General features: G+C 33.5%; 1 protein-coding gene across 1 annotated transcript; it reads left to right on the forward strand.

The window, feature by feature from the left end:
• Nucleotides 1-6,804: 6,804 nt before the first annotated feature.
• LOC122029005 lies at nt 6,805-21,230 on the forward strand. Its single transcript, XM_042587969.1, has 6 exons — nt 6,805-6,974; nt 17,693-18,473; nt 18,573-19,936; nt 20,016-20,324; nt 20,415-20,514; nt 20,598-21,230. The coding sequence occupies exons 1-6, from the start codon at nt 6,805-6,807 to the stop codon at nt 21,228-21,230; spliced, it is 3,357 nt and encodes a 1,118-aa protein (XP_042443903.1).
• The last annotated feature ends 225 nt before the right edge of the window (nt 21,231-21,455 follow it).

The raw sequence follows: 21,455 nt of genomic DNA on the forward strand, positions 1-21,455 counted from the left end.
CTATTAAGGGTGATTTTTGAGTTGTTGCATAACATATTGGAAAAAAATGAGAAAAAAAATCATAAAATCAAAACAGTACAGAAAATAAAAAAACAGTAAAGAAAAAAAAAACAAAAAAAAGAAAAAAATAGAAAAAGTTTTAACATGTTGTGCTATTTTATATTCATTTGTGATAGAATTTTTGTGAGTGACAATTTTTACTTTAGCGATATTGAGGTATTATCGTATATCATGTGTAAATTTTTAGTGTGAAATGCTAAAGTAGGAGTTGTTCACATTTTTATTGTATTTGGGAAAGGTGATAGAACTTTGTGTTAGTAATAATTTTTATTGTAGCGACATTGAGATATTATTGTAGATCATAAGTGGATGTTTATTGTAAAAGTTATAATAGAGATTGCTCACATTTTTATTGAGTTGTGGAGAGCTAGCTTAGAAGTTTGGATAGAATATCTTTTGGGGGCATTGTTTTCTTTGACTCATTTATGTAGCATTTCATTATATCCATGTCTTCCACCATTACCTTATTTTACCTTCCTTATTTCTTCTCTTATACTATCATTTGCTTGATTCATGTTTCTCTTAAATTTCAAATAATGCCTTCATTATTTTATTGTGCACTCTTATGTTTATAGTGGTGGAGATTAGAAGAAAACCAAGCACATGGTAGTGCATTAATCATGAGTAGCTTGAGTGAGCTCCATTATTGTATATATATGAGAGAAGAGTCACAATCACTTACCTTGTGAGGTTATTTTGTTATCATTCTCATTTTATCCATTATGGATTGAAGTTATCATGCTTGTTAATTAGTGTATGAATTAAATCCATGAATGCTTTGGTCATTTGAATTGAACAATCATAGGTAACTCTCTTTTTATTATTTTCTATGTATGATTGAGAATTGCTAGGGGAATTCATCGTAGTTATTTTCTTGTTTTATTTACATGCTCGAGACGAGCAAGAATAAGTGTCGGGAGTTGATAACATGTATTTTTGTGCATTATTTTGGTTCTTATTACTTAGCATTTTTATCTTGTCACATGCTAATTTTGTGTTTATATTACATTTTGTGAGTTAAATATATTTTGGACTTAATTGTAAATTTTCTACAAATTATGAATTTAATTTCATATTTTTATGTATTTTGTAGTAAATTCAAAGAGTTCATGGATTAGGGTCAAGCAGGATCAAATTTGACTTGATTTGGAGATCAAATGGGATAAATTAAGCAGAATCAATGTGGACCGTTGATCAAGATCCAGTGAGATCCTGCCCTTTCAGTCAGATCAAGTGATCCCGCCGTTCATCCTATTTTAAGCGATCTAGACCGTTGATTTAGAACTCAAGTCATCCAAGGTTTATTTAGAGCTCCAATTCAAATTTGATCCAAAAGTCCACTTTTAAACCCCAAATCTTAAGCTCATTCCTAAAGCCCACACTTCTAAGTCCAATTCCAAAAACCCAATTTCAATCTCTTATTGCACCCGGATTTTTCCTTAACCCAAAACCTAACTCCTCAAACCCGAAACCCATTAAGAAAACCTTACCTCCTCTTCCACTCACGCGACGGCACAGTAGCAACCCTCCTCTCGCGCAATTTCCTCCCGCGGCGGCTAGGGCACAACACCGGCGTCCTTCTTTGTTTCTTCCTTTTCTCTCCGGCCGGCGACCCTACTTCTTCCCTTACCTTTACTGCCGCCGGCCGGCCAACCACAGTCCACTCTTCTTCTCGATTCTAATCGGCGACGGCAGCAGCATAGTGGCGGGATCAGCAGGTTTCGGCAGCGATTTCCGACCAACTCCACCTCACCGGAGGGGTTCTCCGATGAGACCTCCACACTCCGGCAGCCTTCTGACAGATTACCATCTGGGGTTCAGGCAGTAGAGCAAGGGAGCAGCAGCCGGCTGTGTTTCCATCTCCATTTCCAATCAGCTTCCAGCAGAGGGGTTCTCGCTGGAGGATTCGTTCATCGTCCCCATTGTCGTCGAAGCGTGCAGCAACCGTCAGAGTGCTACTGTCCACCGATTTTGGGGTTCCGGAGTCGGGTCTTCATGTGACAACGAGGGTAGTCATTGCAGCAAAAGGCGAAACCCTCGCCCCCAGGGCCTCCACCGACCGGACACACGGTCATTGTGAGGGAGGTAAATCATAGCACCCGAGCTAACATGGGACGGACCGGGTGGGATACAGGGATAGGGGATTTATTCCCCCGTTGCCACTGAGTTTCGACCCGGCGGCCTCATTGCAACAACTCCCACCCCATGCCATCTCGGATGACCCACGGGGTCGACAACGAGGGTAGTCATTGGTATCGGAAGCGGATGAGTGAATTGTGGTTGGATTAACTTAGTTTAATTCTGTTAATTTTTCCAATTTGTTTGTGTTGATGTTTTTGATTGAATGCTTGTATCAAACTTGATTTCCCATGTTTAAATTGCATGTATTATGCTTAATTAGTTTCATGCATACAACGTGTTCGATCAAATGCTTCAACCAATAGATAGGTTTATTTTGATGCATTTTAGTTCAGTTAATTCTTGCTTTATCTTGTTCTTTCAATTCCGTTAAGTTCTAGTTTCGATTGAATGCAATTAGGACAGATTAGCTTAGGTTTTTTTAATGCTCTAGGTTTCGTTCTATGCTTAATTTCGTAGATGCTTTACTTCATGTTGCCTTTCATTTCCTGCGATTGTAATTTAGGTTTGGTTAGCTTTCCTTTACTTCCATTGTCTTTCATTTATTAGATTAAGTTTCATTTGATGCTTTGCTATTTCATTCCCTAGTTTAAATGTGTTGATGGTTAAACCATAACATAGTGTAACAATGCGTTGTGGATTAATTATTGACACCTATTTAGATTTCATTACAATATTAGATTAGTTTCTTACTTGCTTTGCTTTTAATTTGTTAGGTTTAAAATCAAAAACCCAAACCCCCATTTCATATTAAAAACTCCAAAAATAGAAATAACATACAATCCTAGATTACGATCTTATCGTTGCTTTTGTTGGCGGGCGACCCGAGTCATTTCTATGCTACATTAACGTAGGAGGGGTTTGGTACTTTATTGTTTGATGCCCAATTCACGACAAAATTGGGTCATAATCATGACCCAGGGATATTGCACTAGCAATCTTTTCTTGTAAGTATAAATTGTTAGTATTAACCCTAAGAGTCAATTATGAGATGATTAAGCTTATTGAATTAATGGATATAGATTTATTGGGTTAATGATTAATCCAATAAGCTAAAATCTAATCCATTAAAGATAATTAATGGAGATTAATTATGCATTGAAAAAGAAGACAAAAGTTTTTGTATTCCTTGGCTGAGTATAAAAAGCTTTTAGAATTCATTTTCATTGAGATGATTTTGACTCTTCTTCCTCTTGGCTGAAACTTCCTTGAGTGGTTGCTAGCACAACAAAAGTTATTTCTTCTCCAAGTTGTGAGTTTGTGAGACGGACAAAGAATGTGTTCGTGTGGATACTGTAGATGTGTGAACACCTGATCGTGCTGAGATCTGTATCCAAAGACAAGTTACTGTCGGGATTGCTTTGGACACTCAACAAAGGTAACGATTTTATGTGATAGAATATGAAAATGTAGTATGCGGTATTTGTAAGGATCTCTAGAGGGATCCTTTTCCGCTACGCATGTGATTGTTTTTCACATAAGATCCCAACATAAATTGTATGTATCAAATGAATCCAATTCAAATCATTCCATAATTCCACACTTGTAATTGAAACATGTGTTTTCTACTTAGATGGGCAAGGCAACAATGCCACGTGTAGGAGGTTAACTGATCATCTCTTCGAACGTGTTTGTTGGTCATTTTAATATTGAATATGCCATTGGATATATCTAGCCTTTAGATATCATTGCATAATGTTCCAGTCGCATAAAAAATACCATTTAAAGTTATATAATAATAATTATTACTAAAAGTTAAACGAAAATCCTTTCTATTTAAGCAACAAATAAAAATAATGTTCTTTATCAAAGAAAGAATAAAATAACAATTATTTAATTCCAAAACTTGTTTACTAGGTAGTTTTAACAAATAAGTTACGATGGCTATAGCTACAACCTTTACTCTATTGCCAATTCACAAATTTGTTTCTCCATTGACCAATCTTTTACTATTCCTTAGCCCTTGTATATCATTACATATATGTGAGCCCACCCAGTATCCAATATTAAAGTGTATAAGAAAATAACATAACAATCAATAATGAAGATATCTAAAGCAGATAAGGCATCAGATGTTATCTCTTCTTCAGAAACTCAAGATAAATTTTGTAGTTTCTTCTCTAGTGTCCTCTCTTGCCACAATATTGACATCGACCCTTCGGTGCCGGTTCTCCTTCCTTAGCCTTTTCTTTTCCTTTAGCTTGAGTTTTTGAATTCCTATTAAAACCTTTCTTTGAGGAATCAAACAACATCACAACTTTCAGTTCTTTCTTAACCAATGGCTCACTGTCTTAAGCATGTTCATCAACTCAGGAATTATAGATTTAAGTTGGTTCATTTGATAGTTCATCACAAACTGTGAATTACTATTAGACAAACTATCTATAATCAAGTCAATACTACTCATGATCTATCACAGATCCTAGCAATCCTAACCACTCAATGTAATCATTCATCTTTAATACAAACTACAGTACAGATGAACCCTCCTACATCTTTGAGCCATAGAGGAGCTTGGAGACTTTGAATCGTTCAGATCTCACTTGCTGATCAAACAACTCATGAAGATGATAAATAATCATATAAGCATCCATCTGCTCATGTTATTTTTGTAGTTTAGTAGACATTAAGGCCAACATGATACAACTCACAAGTTCAGAATCAGTTATATGCTTCTGATGGGCCAACATTTGGTTAGAGATTGCATCATCCACTAGACTCATAGGTAGAGACTCTTCAAGAACATAAGCAATACTCTCAACTTGAGAACAATTCTCAGGTTTTGAAGTTAGTCCAAGAAATTTGGCCCAATCAATTTATTCATATCCAAAATCGAGCACAAATTAATAGAAGACATTCTTATTCTATTAACTTAGAAATACAAAATTGAGCATATAAGAGAGATGAATTAATTATATAATGCAAATCATTCGCATACATTATAGAAATCTCACTTTCTTATCAAATTCAAAAGTTCTTATTTTGAATTCGGGAGATGATAGGTTTTCTCCAAGTGAGTTTATATCCACTATAAATAAGAACAATCTTAGAGTGAGTCCAATAAGTCATTCTTAACTCTAGTGGTAGGTATTAATTATACAAATTATATATCATGTATATATAACTATTAAATTATGCTATCAACTTTTGATATTTGCATAAATGTTAGATTGTTAACTCATTAACATATGTACATCATATGCATATCACCCAACTTCACCTCTTTCCCCATTAATCTTGGAGTAAGTCGAACAAATTATTGCTTCAAGTTAAAGCAATCCATTAATCATAAGATCATATCTGGATGGTTCGGACATGTTTAATTTCAAGTTAGGTTTAGAGTGAGTCCAATAACCCAAATATGAAATTAAACTCTAGTTCTTACCATATTAATAGAAGGTGTAAAATTTAATATTTTATAGGGGTTTTAATTAATCTAGGTCTCATCAATCACATGTAAACCAGGTATACAAAAATCTATAAACAATTTACATAGTATAAATATGGCATATCTAATAGCATAAATCATGGCATATCTAATATAGCATAGATTATGACATAAGTCATATCATCGTTGCCATTAATTTAGGAAATAAATATATTAAAGAATTTGATTTCAAAAATCATAATTCCTTGATTAGATAAGGAAATAATTTTCAAATCTAATTCCATATCTTATTAGGAAATAATTCTAAATTAGGAAATTTCTAATTAAATTAGGAAATAATTTTGTAGATTTGGATTTTTCTAACAAATTAGGAAATAGTTTCTAAATTAAAAAAGTCCTAATTAAATTAGGAAATAATTTCTAAAATTGACTTTTCCTAATCATATTAGAAAATAATTTTCAAAATTAGATTTCCTAATAAATTAGAAAATATTTTCAAAATTACATTTCTTAACAAATTAGGAAACATATCCAAAATTGAAAAGTTTTTATATCAGATTAGGAAGCAATTTCTTTATCCAAAATTTTCTAAAATTTAAAAAAAATAACTTTAGACAACCTACACTAAACACAGTTCTACAATCTATGTTAAAACATATGATGACTCTGATACCACTGTTGGGTGTCTCTATGTGCGTTTTTAAAAAATTTATTTCATAAACAAGCAGTGGAAACATAATAATTTTTTAATTAATTACAACACATGCATCACACATATATAGGATACACACATGAGCAAATATAGCCATAAAACAAAATATCAAAAATAAAATTGTACTTGTTGGATGACGTTAAGATGGGAATGACATCAACGAGTAAACTTGACAAAGTTTACCTCTATCGATATCCACGTCGAGATATCTTCAAGGTGGCTTTGCTAGGCTACAAGTTTTCATCTCTGATTTGGTACTAGCCCAAGGAAGAGATGAAGCGATTTGAGAGAAATCTCTATGACCCAATTTATGCTCGATAACTAAAGCAACCTGACGACACAAAAGGGGAAAGAAAGGACAACAACAAATTGTTGCTGTCCACTAGCACAACCACTATCTGGTTGTTGTTCGGCGGCTTGGAGTGACCGACAATGGGCTGAAAGTAGCAACACAGCCAGTGGCAGGCTAGAGGCAGTAGCACAGCCGGTAGCAGGTTGGGCAACGATGCAAGGAATACCTTCTTCCTTGCAACTGCTATTCGGCAGTAAAGTCACTGCTAGTTGGCTAGCTGGAAGGGCTGGAGTCGCCAACAACAGAGTTGACTGGCAGCAAGGGATGGCCAGTAGCTATGCTAGACAACGGTGGAAGGAGGACCTTCTTCCTTGTGCTTGGAGGTAGTGACAAAGAGAGAAGGAGAGGGAGAGAAGAGAGGAGAGAAAGCCCTAATCCCTATTAGGTTTTTCTCTAATGAACAATTAATTTATTTCTTCTCCTCATGGAGGAATATATATATACCTCTTCACAATGAATTAGGGAGCAAGTTATCTCCCAAACCTAATACTAATAGCAACCCTATCTGCTATCATTAAGATTGGTTCAAAACTAAACCAACTTGGTCCAAAACTAAAACTCTCTTCGTTCTTTATTAAACTAAACCAATTTTTGTTCATAACTAAACCAAAAGGGATCCAACCTTACCTACAAGAGTCGTATCCCACCATCACTTTTATTCCAACAAATATCTTTCATATTTGCGCCTCGTCTGGTCCTACCAAGCTTAGTCTCTCTTAATTTGAGAATCCAATTCTTAAACTTGTTTTAAGTTTTTCGGATATACTCGTAGTATGTATGCCCCAATATATTTCTAGTTTATATTGGTCGTTCACAATTAATCTAATTATAAATCAATCATGAGTGACACCTAATTGTATATCATGATCCCCAATTAACTAAAAAATCATAGTTGATTCTAGAACTAAATTTGAACCCTTTCGGTAGTCATGGTTATCAGTGCATCGATTTTTTTCACTCATCTTATACTCGCTTGGTTCAAGATATAATCTATGTATCTATCCTCACTAGGCTGATTATATCACACCTGGTCTAAGTAGTAGTTCTTTGTCCTATAAATTTAAATTACTCAAATAGGTGTACAAGAAGACTATCCTTTTGATGTGTAATACTTTCGCCAAAGACTTACGAGTAATAATCCTAGTAAGAGACTATAGGGTATACGCCTCTTTATAAAAAGAAGTGGTGAATCCTATATGAGCTATTCAAATACCTTCGAGCATATTGACTTATACCCAATCATTCCGGACTTGCATCTCATTGGAGATGATTGCCAAGATGTCAATGTATAAGCCTCTATGACTAAGATAACTTGAATACCTTGAGTCTAAGGAAACTTGCACTCGAGCTACAATGAGATCTTCATTGACATGTATAGAACCACATGAAGTCTCATAGCAGGTCATATCTATTGAACTAGTTACCCTTAACTAACATCTATATGTTAACTCTCAATATTCCAATATTTTCAGCTAGTGAGGACCGACTGCTTAGTTAAACCAAGGAGCATAACATATGTTAGTCTTACAAAATTGATAATATCCAATCTCATCCATTGATCGACTAAGGAATATTTCAATACATATATAATTACACATGGAGAGATATCTATTAATTATGATCCAATCATAATTTATTTCTCATGCTATGTATTGTATTGTATTGTGAACTTCATTAATTGAGTTTAAGATCAATATCATATACATATAAAATGCACACTCAAATAAGAAATTTTATTTATATAATAAATATTACAATATCTAAAATGATTACCTTAAGATACCTCTCAAATATAATAAATTCAATGTTGTAGGAAAGTCTTAGTGGATTGGATCGATTGGACACTAAGCGGACAGATGAAGTCCAAACAGGTCTGGAGGATCATATATTTAATGGGTAAGTTAAGGTAAACTCCTAGAGTAGAGTGGTTTTTCTGAAAGAAGAACAGTGAGATCATGTCCAATCAGGACAAACCTTTGACATTGATTTAATTCAAGAAACTAACAGAAGTGTTTAAGTCGAGATCAAGACAGTCCTATCTATCTATCTATCTATCTATCTATCTATCTATCTATCTATCTTATTTGTGCATTTCTATATATGTTTCTAACTCTATTTTACGGGATTGTTATTTTTTTTTTTTATTTCTATGCTAACTTTATTTTACATAAAAGCAAAGTTTTCGTCAACCAAGGGGTTCAATCAATTGAACAATGAGGTTCAGTTGACTAATCTAGTTGGATAAGCACAAAGAGATTCAAATCACTACAAAGAAGGAAAACAGATTAGTCGACTAATCAAGGGGATCAGTCGACCAAATCCAATTTTGAAAAGAGATTATGGATATAATCAGATCATCGTAGGGAAGAAAACCCCTAGAGACTAGTCGACTGAATGGGGTTTAGTCAACCAAAAACCTGAATTTTATAGGATCCATCATATTGGATCCGAGCAAGCAAGGAAAGAAGTGGTGATCAGTCGCTTGATAGAGGTTTAGTCGATTGATAATGTTCAGCCGACTGAACAATTTTCAATCGACTGGAAGAGATCTATAAAAGGAGACGCAAGGTCAAAGGATCATCATTGATTCACACATCATTCCTTCATGCCTATGTTGCTTTTGTTTGTGCAAAATTTGCTACTACTATATCGAGAGGCTCTCTGACAACCAATGCTTCATCTTATACTTTGTGTTGTCGGTATATTTTACTTTTACTTGCATTCATTTAAAGTGATAGTAGTTTGTTACTATCCACCTCCATTGTTGTATGAATTTGTTTCTTCTTTGAAAGTTTTTAGAGAGTAGAGTATTAGTGGATTGCACATTATAAAGCAATCAAATATCACAGACCTTGGAGTAGTAGTCGTTGAACTACAAATCAAATAAAAAAAGAGCGTGTGTTTTTCGCATTTGTATTTATTTATTTATTCCACTGTTACTTTGTTTCACGAAAAGTAAAGAAGAGTTTTAAATGAATGAGATTCACCTTCCCCTCTCTTATTTACTTCAATCCAGCAATACACATACCAAATATTAATTAATGTTTTACATGGGAGAACTAGTGAGATTTACATGTAAAAAAACAAACATATCCAAAAATTTAATCATTATTACAAGTTGAATCATTAACATTAATCGTTTTTAATCTTCATTGCTAGACTCTATTAGTACATCAAGTTCCTCACTACTAGACATTTCTCCATCATCCATTTCCTTATGAGTGACATTTATATTTATTTCCTTATATATATATATATATATATATATATATATATATATATATATATATATATATATAAGCTAATCGAGTATTCGAGTCGAATATTTGATATTAGTAGTCCATCCATACCCTCCTCCATTCAAGTCGGATATCGGGTCATTCATCAGGAGGAAATTGTCATACCTATTTTACAGGCTTTCACCTAAAAAATCAGTTATGATATAAATTATCAATTATATATTACATTTGAAGAAAATAAATTAGTCTCTAACTTACATAGATTTCAAATCTGAATGCAAACTCTGCCTTACCTCACTTACACTTATTGATAGATTTGTAGTTATAGCTGTTGTTCATACAACCTGTCAATTTTAAAACATATGGTTTAACAATCAAATATAAGGGGATAAATGTTTAAATATATAAGTTAACTCACTCTATGTAGGGTTTATCCTCATCACAATTCGGGAGTATGTATGTTTTTATTGCATGGTATTTATTTGGATTAACCATCTACAAATAGATGCATCAATTGGCTTACCAGGAAACTTAAAAATAGAAAGTATCTCTAGGTCTATCGGTTGAGTATCATCAAAATTTGGAGGGTGCTTGCGATGTCTAGTTTTCACATTATCAGCAAAATAATATAAGAAGAAATATGATACTTTTCAATTAGATAAGTATTACATATTGACCCCTCAACTCTTATTTTGTTACGAACATTATTTTTTAATTTACTCAAAAATCATTCAAATAGATACATCTATCTGTACAGCACAAGACTAGCTAGTGGTGCCTCATAAGGTAAATGAATTGGTAGATGTTTCATTAAATCAAAAAAGTTAGGTGGGAATATACACTCAAGTTTACATAGTATAAAAGGAATATTTATTTCTAGTTGAAGAATATCAGTCATCATAATAGCCTTTGATGTCAAATCTCTAAAAAATAGACTCAATTTTGTAAGTGCTTACCAAACATTATTAGGAAGTAGGTCATGGAAAACTATTAGAATAAATCTTTGCATGAATATATGACAATCATGACTCTAAATTCCAAACATTTTTAATTTGTTCATATCTACACATCGCGCCATATTCAAGGCATACCATTAGGGAATTGATTTCTTTTAGCAAACTATGTAAAATTTGTTTACTTTCTTTATCCAATGTATAACAAACCTTTGAAAATTTATTGGTTATTTCATTATGATGTAACTCAGGTCTGCTAACTAATTCTTTCAATTCCTCATGTCTTTTTGCCGTGTCTTTAGTTTTTCCATGAACATATTTATTTGAATCATTAAAACCTATCTAAGTCATAGTACAAATCCATAGTTGTCTATTTCCTCAAGTATTTCTTCTCCTGACTTGATTACAGGTGGAAGTTTTCTAACCATTTCATTGTTTATGAACTCTTTCTTATTTCACTTGAATTGGTGCTCTTTAGGTAAAAATTTACAATGATTATCAAACCAAAATATCTTCCCACTGTAAGGTAATAAAAATGCATTAGACTTTGTCATGCAATATGGATGTTGGGTTTTTCGGACCGCGAAAATCGCTTTTTCGTGTCGCGGAAACCCTGAAACTCCCTAGCCAACGGATCCGTGCGAAGAGTATAGAACAAAATTTTACATGTACGAGTTTACTAACTAGATCTACTCTTAGATCTATATGTTTAGAAAATTACCCTTGATGCGTGCTCTTTTCGAATCCTTCTCGTCCAAGGAAGTGTCGGATCTCAAGATTGTCAACGTAGACAATCCTCTAGAAGTATCCACATGAACAAGATGTGTTCTCTAACACACAAGGATGGAGAAGAGAACACCACAAGTGTGCTAGCACTTCTTGATGCTCTCGGATGGGATTGGAAGAAGAAGAAAGGAAAAGAAGAGAACACACTCCTCTAAAAAATCTCTATGTGACTTTCACTAACCTTTTTTCTTGGATTAGACTCACTCTCCTTTCTTCTCCCTTGCTTGAAACCCACGACCAAGAGAAGAGAAGGAGCAAAAAGAGAGCTTGAGGAAGAAGATGATGTGAATGTGAGTAAATGAAAAATTCATTCTCATTCAAAACCAAAAAGGTAACCCCCATTCTCATTAAATGTGGTCATTAAAGAGAATAGATTTGTAACCCCCATGAGGTGGCACACTTTGATGATGTGGCACATCATCATTAGTCCTCCTAATGCCAAATCACTAATGATGTGTTAAATAGTCAAGTCAAACTTGACTCTTCCTCTTTCTCTTCCTCTCAAGTCAAGTCAAACTTGACTTAATCTCTCTCATGGTTGATCTAATCCAACCATTTAATTCAAGCCAATTTAATATAATGAATCTAATTCATTTAATTAAATTGATTCAATGAGTTATAATCTAAATTAGACTCATTGAACACATGAATCAACTTGAGTCCAACTCAATTAGCCCAATTAGGATTACTCTTAATCTAATTTGATTCATCACATGAATCTAATCCTCTTGGTTCATCATATGAACCTTATCTCCATCCACTTGTTCTTTGTGTGTGACCTAATAGGTTTTTGTAACGTTGGCAATGCCCCTAAACCCATTTAGGACCATAAGTAATGAGCGGTATCTAGCAATACATCATTACTACCCAAGTTACAAGAATGTTGAGATCTAACATCACCTTGTGACTACTAATTGTGACTCCTCACAATATATGACAAGTGTCCTTCTATCCTAGACATCTAGATTGATTAATGTGAGGAATAGACCGTGTCATCCTCTGATCAATCTAAATCTTGAACTCCAAGTAGACCCACTAAAACAAATGAGCTCAATATCTCATATTGACTTATTTGGGCATGGCCATGCACTTCGTGGTCTCACTCTATCAAGAATAGCGATGTCGCTCCCGTCATATGGGAGGGATAGATCCCATCTACATCACTCACATCCCTCCGCATAATTTGTTACATACCCAGTAATCGCCTTTATAGTCCACCCAGTTACGGGTGACGTTTGACGAAACCAAAGTACATAACTCCTTATGTAGGGAACCATGGTGACTTCAGGTCTAAGGACTAGTAGTCATACTAATAGCCACATGAGAAAGTATATGACAATCATATAACGATCCATGATACTTTCTCATGGCGGATCATTCAGTATACATTCTCCAATGCATACCCATGTGTCAACTTGATATCTCCATATCCATGACTTGTGAGATCAAGTCATCAAGTTGACCTACATGCTAGTCTTATCGCATTAACATTGTCCCTGAATGTTAATACTCGACTAGGAATGATTAAGAGTAGTGTTCCTTATATCATCTCACTATCGATTCAACCAATCGATTGATATAAGTAAGAACCATCTACTCAAGGACGTTTTATACTTAGTTTATTGGCACCAATACAAGTAAGTATAATAACCAAAAACCAAATGTCTTTATTTATATAGAATATGATACAACAAGTCCAAAATACAATCATCAAATGATTGGCTCTAGGACTCTAGCTAACAATGGACATGCTAATTTACCAACTGTGCTCCATCTTGACAACATTGAGTATGCTGAAAAATTACTAATCGTCCATTATAAAGTAGCATACAAGGTAAAATTAGTTTTACTTGTAATATCACAAGTCTCTGACTATACGTTCTATAATTTATTTAGCCCAGCAATTAGAGGTTGTACAAAAACATTTACTCTCTTTCAGATTCTTTGACCCTAGAATAAACATAGTAAGGAATATGCACATCCATAGCGGCAAGTTATATGGTGCTAATATAACTGACCAAGATGAATATTGCTATCCAGATTAATCAAATTGTTGAAATCCATCTATTGAAAGTTCCAATCTTATATTATATAGTTCCATTGTAAAGGAAGAAAACATTGTATTAAGATGTTTCCATGTAGGGGAGTCAGAATGATGACACATTATATCTCCTTCTTGTATATACTTATGATGCCACCTCATGTGGCTTGTTGTTACGGTAGATGTATACAAACGTTAAAGTCCGGCAATTAACGAATACACAACTTTCCATTGTAAATTCTTCTTCTTCTTTCCAGATATACCACTATGCTTCCTATAATAAGGGTGATTACACACTTTACATTCAATAAGTTCATTGTCTTCATTTCAAAAGATCATACAGTTATTTATATAGCAATTAATTTTTTCCATAGGCAAACCTAGTCCCCTAACCAATTTCTTTGTACTGTAGAAGCTATTAGTCATTATGTTATTAGCAGAGAGCAACTCTGATATCAATTAACAAATGTCATCATAATATCTTTCTGACAAATAATATTTTACCTTGATGTTAAATAGTCTCATAGCAGTTAATAGTTGAGAATGACCAGAAGGAATATTTTTTCACATTTCTTTTTCACTAGCCTTTAACATGTCATATAATTTTTGAACTTCAGGTGTTGGTATTCATCTATATTCGAATGATCAATCACATTCATCGCGTTGTAAATCATTTATTGCATTACATTATCATTAGATGATATTCCTCTCGAGTAATAGGGTTAGATGACAAAGTAACATAATATCTAATTGGCTCAAGCAAATAAGATTTTCCATGACAGTACCAGTTCTAGTAATTTAGAACAAAATCTTTTTTAACTAGATATACTTTCACGGTATCCTCATCATGGAAAGTTGCATTTATACATTTGCAATGATTAAACAGATAACATAACTGGTCACTACTCATATAGTTTAGATGGTGCTTAGAGAATTCCATAAACTCTTCAACTTCATCAAAGTATTCTTTAGTCATGATTTCATTTCCTAACCTATTATACATCCAAGTTTTATTCATATACATTGTAATATAATGAGAAATAAATTTACAACATTATTATGTTGTAAAACTAAGCATGCATATAATTAAACTTATCTTAAATAAATCATTAAAACCTAATACTATCAATAACACTTAAACTTAAACTAAACATTAAGTTTGGATCTCAAAAGAAGCATAATAGCACTGAAAGAGAAAGATCAAAAATGATGTCGCCTTCACCACTAAAAGAGGTAAGATCAGAAAATATAGTATATGTGAACATAACAAAAAATAATTAAAAATAGTTAAAATCAATCACATTATATAATACCTTAAATACATTAAGAGATACAACAATGTGAGTTCACGATTGGCCAAGCTCACGGCTAGGATTAGTTGAGGTCATGATTGAGCTCGCAGTCAGGGCTAGCTGAGGCTATGGCTACAACCTACCAAGCTCGTGGCCAGGGTTAAGGCAAGCATTAAAGTCTTGCGGTTGTCCAAGCTCATGGTGAGCTTGTGGCTGGCCAAGCTCATAGTTGCGAGCTTGCGACTGACCAAGCTCGCGGCCGATCAAGCTCGCGACTGCCAAGTTCACGACAAACCCCGGCCTTGCGACTGACAAGAAGGGAAGAGGAGAGGGAAGGGGAGAAGAGCGTACCGACGAAGAGAAGAGGAAGTTACGTGCTAGAAATCCGAGAGGAGAGGAGTGGAGTGGCCGGGAATCAATTGAAGAGCAAGATTGGATTAATCGGAGAGGAAGAGTGGTCAAGAATCAAAATTAGGAACTAAACCTTAATTTTGATCCCAAAATAGCAACGGAATTAAATTTTGTTGTAAAATTAGCGACAACAACCTAATTTTGTCACTACTTTAGTAATGAAAACTATATTTTGTTGTTAAAATAGCAATAAATTTAATATTATGTCGTTAATTGAATAGGTTAAATTTTTAATATTAATGGAATTAGCCGCTTAATTTATATTCCGTCACGAATTAGTAACTAAATTTAAATTCAATTATTATTTAATGATAAATTTAATATCTATCATGGAATATAAATTTCCTCACTAACTTTGTCGCTAATTTCAATTATTCTCACTACAATAAAATTAGCCTATTGTGACAGTATCTTAACGACATTTATTTATTAGTATCGTAATAAATACCTTATAGTGACATTTATAAAAAAACCAAAAAAAAAAAATTTAATAACGAATTAGACCCTTTCTTATGACATTTTAAATAAGTGTCATTATTAATATACAAATAATTAGTTTATTTTATAAGTATATGTTATGTTAACGTGTATTAATTAAAATCCTGTGCCGAATTTTCTTATAAACCTTCTCCATCGTTTTCCTAGCTCCTGCGCCGAACTTTTCTCTCACGCCGCTAGGTTTTCGCACAGATCGCCTCTTTACGCGCACACGACCAGATCAAGTCGATTGAGCTCTCCTTCGATCGATCTCCTCTCCCTACGCCGCACGTCGCAAATCGCCAATCGCACAATCCTCTTTATCCTGCGTTGGACTTCTTCCTCACACCGCACACGACCTAGTTTTGCTTTTCGCACACCACCTCATTGTCCTTAGATTTCCTCTTTTCCCTACGCCACACCTCTCGGTCACGACGCACAATATTTTTAGTTTTTGCAGGCAGCCGGATTTCTTTCTCACGCCGCAAGCTACCGCAAGCCGCCGCAATCACAATCTGCTGCATTTTCCAAGAACACGTCGAATCCAGCCTTCATCTTCTTAGGTTTGTTTATATGTGCTAATCCTCTTTTGTTTCTAGGTTTTGCAGATTTTTTTTGGTTTTATTTTGCTTAATGTTACTTTTATGGCTAAGTAGAGTAAAGATCTGAATCTTTCAGTTCTCACTTTTGATCAAGCAATAAAGAAAGACTAATTCGTTTTTAATGGATGATTTGCACGATGGTCAATAATTCTTATATGATTATGGTCTTCAACCACCACTTGCATAGTTAATACTTATTTTTTAGTCAAAGGATGCAAGAATGAACTGCATACCATTAAACAATTGACATAGAAAGAACAAAGTGAAAGACCAACCTGTTCGTCCCTCGGTGGCAGATGAAGTGCATTACTTTAGGATGGATTATGTTTATTACTACTTCCTTTGTGCATTCTGCTGTTCTGGTAAACATGTTCAATGACTTGGCCTCCTATTTTTCATTTGTTTTAGGAGAATTCTAAATCCACATAATGTTATTATCTTTTGAATTTGGTTCTAACTAACCTGCATTCGTGCATATAAACATCTTGATTTAATTGTATTTTGTTTTTCTCTAATGCATTGATTTGTGTTGATTTTGACCTTTTGCCTACTATCTCTATGAATGGTATCTTCCTGTGTCTATGATAATAATTTCTTTTGTTGTATTTCGGATATCTTTGTTACCCAATCGGAAGTCAAATTTATGTTTTTTTTTTTGAATCTGTTTGCTATATTTAGATCATTATTCTGTTCTCTTGTTCTTGGCTATTGAGCATTATGGATATCAAGGACAAATTATATGGATCCTTTGATGAAATCATTAATTGATTTATTACTAATCCTTTCTTGTTTCTCCCTCTCTTTCTAACAATTAGGATAGGAATTCTTTGATAGAGTTTTAGATTTTCTATATATTTTTTTTGTTTTATTGTGCTTATACCATTAAATAGCAAAATATCACTTTATTAATAATGTGCTTGAGTAATATCAGTGATCAAGTTGGCTTAATATGTTTTAATTTTGATTCATTTGGTTGTGTTAATTATATTAGGAAATGTATTATATTTTTTAAAATTTATGGTTCTTCAATTTTACTTCATCTTGAATTCTTCCTATTGAGCATCACAAGATATACTATTCCCTAACAATATACCTTGCTTTATAAAATATTTCTAGAGCACATTTTGAAATAAAGATTATACTATCTAGATATGCATTTCACTTGCATTACCTCTATCATGATAAAATTATTTCAATTTATATATAATGTTAAACTGATTTGAATATTTTTTCTTTTTAGAATTGTTATGGATAAGAGTTGGATGGTTTTACCGAGACAAACTGAGGAGTATAGAAATGGAGTTGAGTGTTTCTTACAATTTACATTTTCTAATGCTAACATAAATGGAATGATTTTATGCCCTTGTGTGCGGTGTAAGATTAGTATATTTGTTTCAAGAGAGGTTGCTTATGATCATTTGACAGTTGATGGATTTATCAAAGGATATACTCACTGGGTAGCTCATGGAGAAATAGCATATAGTGCATCTACAAACTCTGATTTTGTCCAATCTCGAAAGGATGTAGATGATATGCAAGGATTAGTTTACGAGGCATTTGGGATTCCAGAGCATAATGATAGTATTATCAGCACATCAGCATTTGAATATGATAAGGAGATTCCAACTAGAGAAGCAGAGAAATTCTATAAATTAATTGATGATTCACAAAAAGAATTATATCCAGGTTGTAAGAAATTCTCAAAACTTGCATTTATTATTCGTTTGCTTCACTTGAAGTGCCTAGGGAAAATGACCAACAAGATTTTTGATATGCTTTTAAATTTATTGAGAGAAGCATTTCCAAATGCAATGGATGATTTGCATAAGTCGTACTATGAAGCAGAAAAATTGATGAAGCAATTAGGACTTGGTTACGAAAAGTTTGATGCTTGTCCTAATGATTGCACTTTGTTTTGGAGGTTGGATAAAGATAGAATTCAATGCAAAATATGTAGTGAGCTTAGATGGGAAACATCTGAAAATGATCCTACTGGTGAGAAGAGAAAAATCGCACGTAAGGTTTTATGGTATTTTCCAATAAAGCCTAGATTACAACGTTTGTTCATGTCATCCAAAACAGCATCCCATATGAGATGACATTCTGAATCTCGTACAAAGGATGGTTACATGCGGCATCCGGCAGACTCTCCATCTTGGCAAACATTTGACCATAAGCACCCAGAATTTGCAAAGGATCCTAGGAACATAAGGCTTGGTTTAGCATCAGATGGATTTAATCCATTCAAAAATATGAGTGTGACACATAGTACGTGGCCAGTTATTTTAATGCCATATAATCTTCCACCATGGATGTGTATGAAGCAACCATATTTTATGTTGTCACTATTGATACCTGGTCCATCTGCTCCAGGGAATAACATCGACATCTACTTGCAACCTCTTATTGCAGATTTGAAGGATTTATGGGAGATAGGAGTTCAAACATATGATGCATCAACTAAACAGAATTTTCAATTGCATGCTGCATTACTATGGACAATAAGTGATTTCCCTGGATATGCAAACTTATCCGGATGGAGTACTAAAGGAAAACTTGCATGCCCAGTGTGTCATCAATTTACACATTCACAGTGGTTAAAACATGGTGGAAAATTTTGTTATATGGGTCATCGGAGGTTTTTAAATAGTGATCATGTATTTCGAAAAAATGCTCAATTTTTTGATGGCACAGAAGAGCATGGAAGACCACCGCCTATACTATCAGGAGACATGGTGATAAATGAGTTGAAATATTTGAAATTTACTTTTGGAAAAACAGTTAATGATAATTCAGCTCTACCATTCAATTGGAAAAAATTGAGTATATTTTTTGATTTACCATATTGGAAAGATAACATAATACGTCACAATCTTGACCTTATGCATATTGAAAAGAATGTATGTGAATCTATTTGTGGGACATTGCTGAATATAGAAGGAAAATCGAAAGATAATCTCAAATCACGACTTGATTTGCAAGAAATGGGGATAAGATCATCACTTCATCCTATTGAGAAAGGATCAAATAAAGTGTATTTACCTCCCGCATCTTTTTCAATGGGGAAAAAAGAGAAGGATATATTTTGCAAGGTCTTAAAAAAAATCAAAGTTCCAGATGGCTATGCATCCAATATATCACGATGTGTTCAAATGAAACCGGCAAAATTAAGTGGTCTAAAAAGTCATGACAATCACATCTTGATGCAGCAATTATTGCCAGTAGCACTACGCAAAACTTTATCTAGATCTGTTCGGATTCCTTTGATTAGATTAAGCAGATATTTTCAAGAGTTATGTTCTAAAGTAATTTCTCCTACAGATTTGGTTCGTTTAAAGAGAGATATTGCAGTGATCCTATGTGAATTGGAAAAGATTTTTCCTCCATCATTTTTTGACATAATGGTTCATCTAACTATTCATTTGGCAATTGAAGTACAGCTTGCTGGCCCAGTTCACTATCGTTGGATGTATCCAATTGAAAGGTATTATACAAATCTTATTGATATTTTTTTAAAAATAGTTTGTTAGATAAATAATACAAATTTTGTGTTTTGACACAAGGTACTTGGGAACATTAAAGTCTTATGTTAGAAATAGAAGTAGACCAGAAGGATCTATTGCTGAAGGGTATTTAGCTGAGGAATGTTTGACATTCTGCTCTTTATATTTAGCAGATTATGTAGAGACAAGATTTAATCAATCATCAAGAAATGATGATATAAATATTGACTCTACATTTGCATTAGATGTGTTCAACTACTCAGGTCATGCACTTGAAAAGGCCATTGCAACTAAGTTTGACATTGAGATATTAAAGAAGGCACATCAATATGTATTATTCAATTGTCATCACGTCCAATCTTTTATAGAGTATGTGTTTTTTATATATATAAATCATGTGTTTAAATATATAACTATTTTAGTCATCTTTATTTATAAATTTATTATTCCTTTTTTTAGTGAACATCGAAGAATTCTGAATCAAAGTCATTCTCATATTCCACCACACCAAATTGAGCGTTTACATAGTGAAACATTTTCCTCCTGGTTTGCCAGTCATGTAAGTTGTGTTGTAATAGTTATTAAAACTATGTGTTATAATTATTTTCAAATATGATTGATTAATTACTTGTTATATGATAGATTGAAGATACAACTCTTCCAGCAGATGATCCAGTGTCAAGTGATTTGAGATTAATTGCCAGAGGCCCGGATGCCATTGGCATACGATATGAAAAATTTATTTCAAATGGATTTAGGTTTCATACAAAGGAAGTGGAACGTAAGAGAAAGACTCAAAATTGTGGTGTAACTGTTAGGGCAACTACTTCAAGTTATTCAAGTATAAGAGATCATAATCCAGTATTAAGTGAACTTGATTACTATGGGATTTTACAAAATGTGATTGAGTTAAACTATGGAGGAGGTCGAAAAGTTGTGTTATTTGAGTGTGAGTGGGTCTCCAAAGGCAAACGACTAAAATTGGATGAGGATGGTTTTGTGTTAGCAAATTTTAAAAATGTTAGGCGTCATAACGAGCCTTATATTTTAGCATCTCAGGCTATGCAAGTATTTTATGTGGAAGATCCAATTGATTATAATTGGCATGTCATTATCACCACTGATGCACGAGCAAAGCATAAAATGCAGCCTATGGCAGATGTTGATACATATCTTCAAAGTAATATTTGTAATTATGGAGACTACAATGAACATGAAGAAGTGGTTTGGATTCGAGATGATGTTGCAGGAGTGGAAATTGATACCGATTTGTGATGAAAATTTATCTGGTTCATGCATTTATGTTTATTTAATTATCATTGTAATAACAATAAAATATGGATTTTTATATGATGATTGAATGATTATCATTAATGTGTGATTGGCATGTCATTATTTAATTATCATTGTGATTTAATTATGTTTATTAATGATAAATGTTGTTATGTACTTCTTTTTCATGTTTAACTAACTATAATCTATAATTTGTAACTAATTATT

Source organism: Zingiber officinale, chromosome 10B (assembly GCF_018446385.1).
Source record: "Zingiber officinale cultivar Zhangliang chromosome 10B, Zo_v1.1, whole genome shotgun sequence".
NCBI classification, from domain to species: Eukaryota; Viridiplantae; Streptophyta; class Magnoliopsida; order Zingiberales; family Zingiberaceae; genus Zingiber; species Zingiber officinale.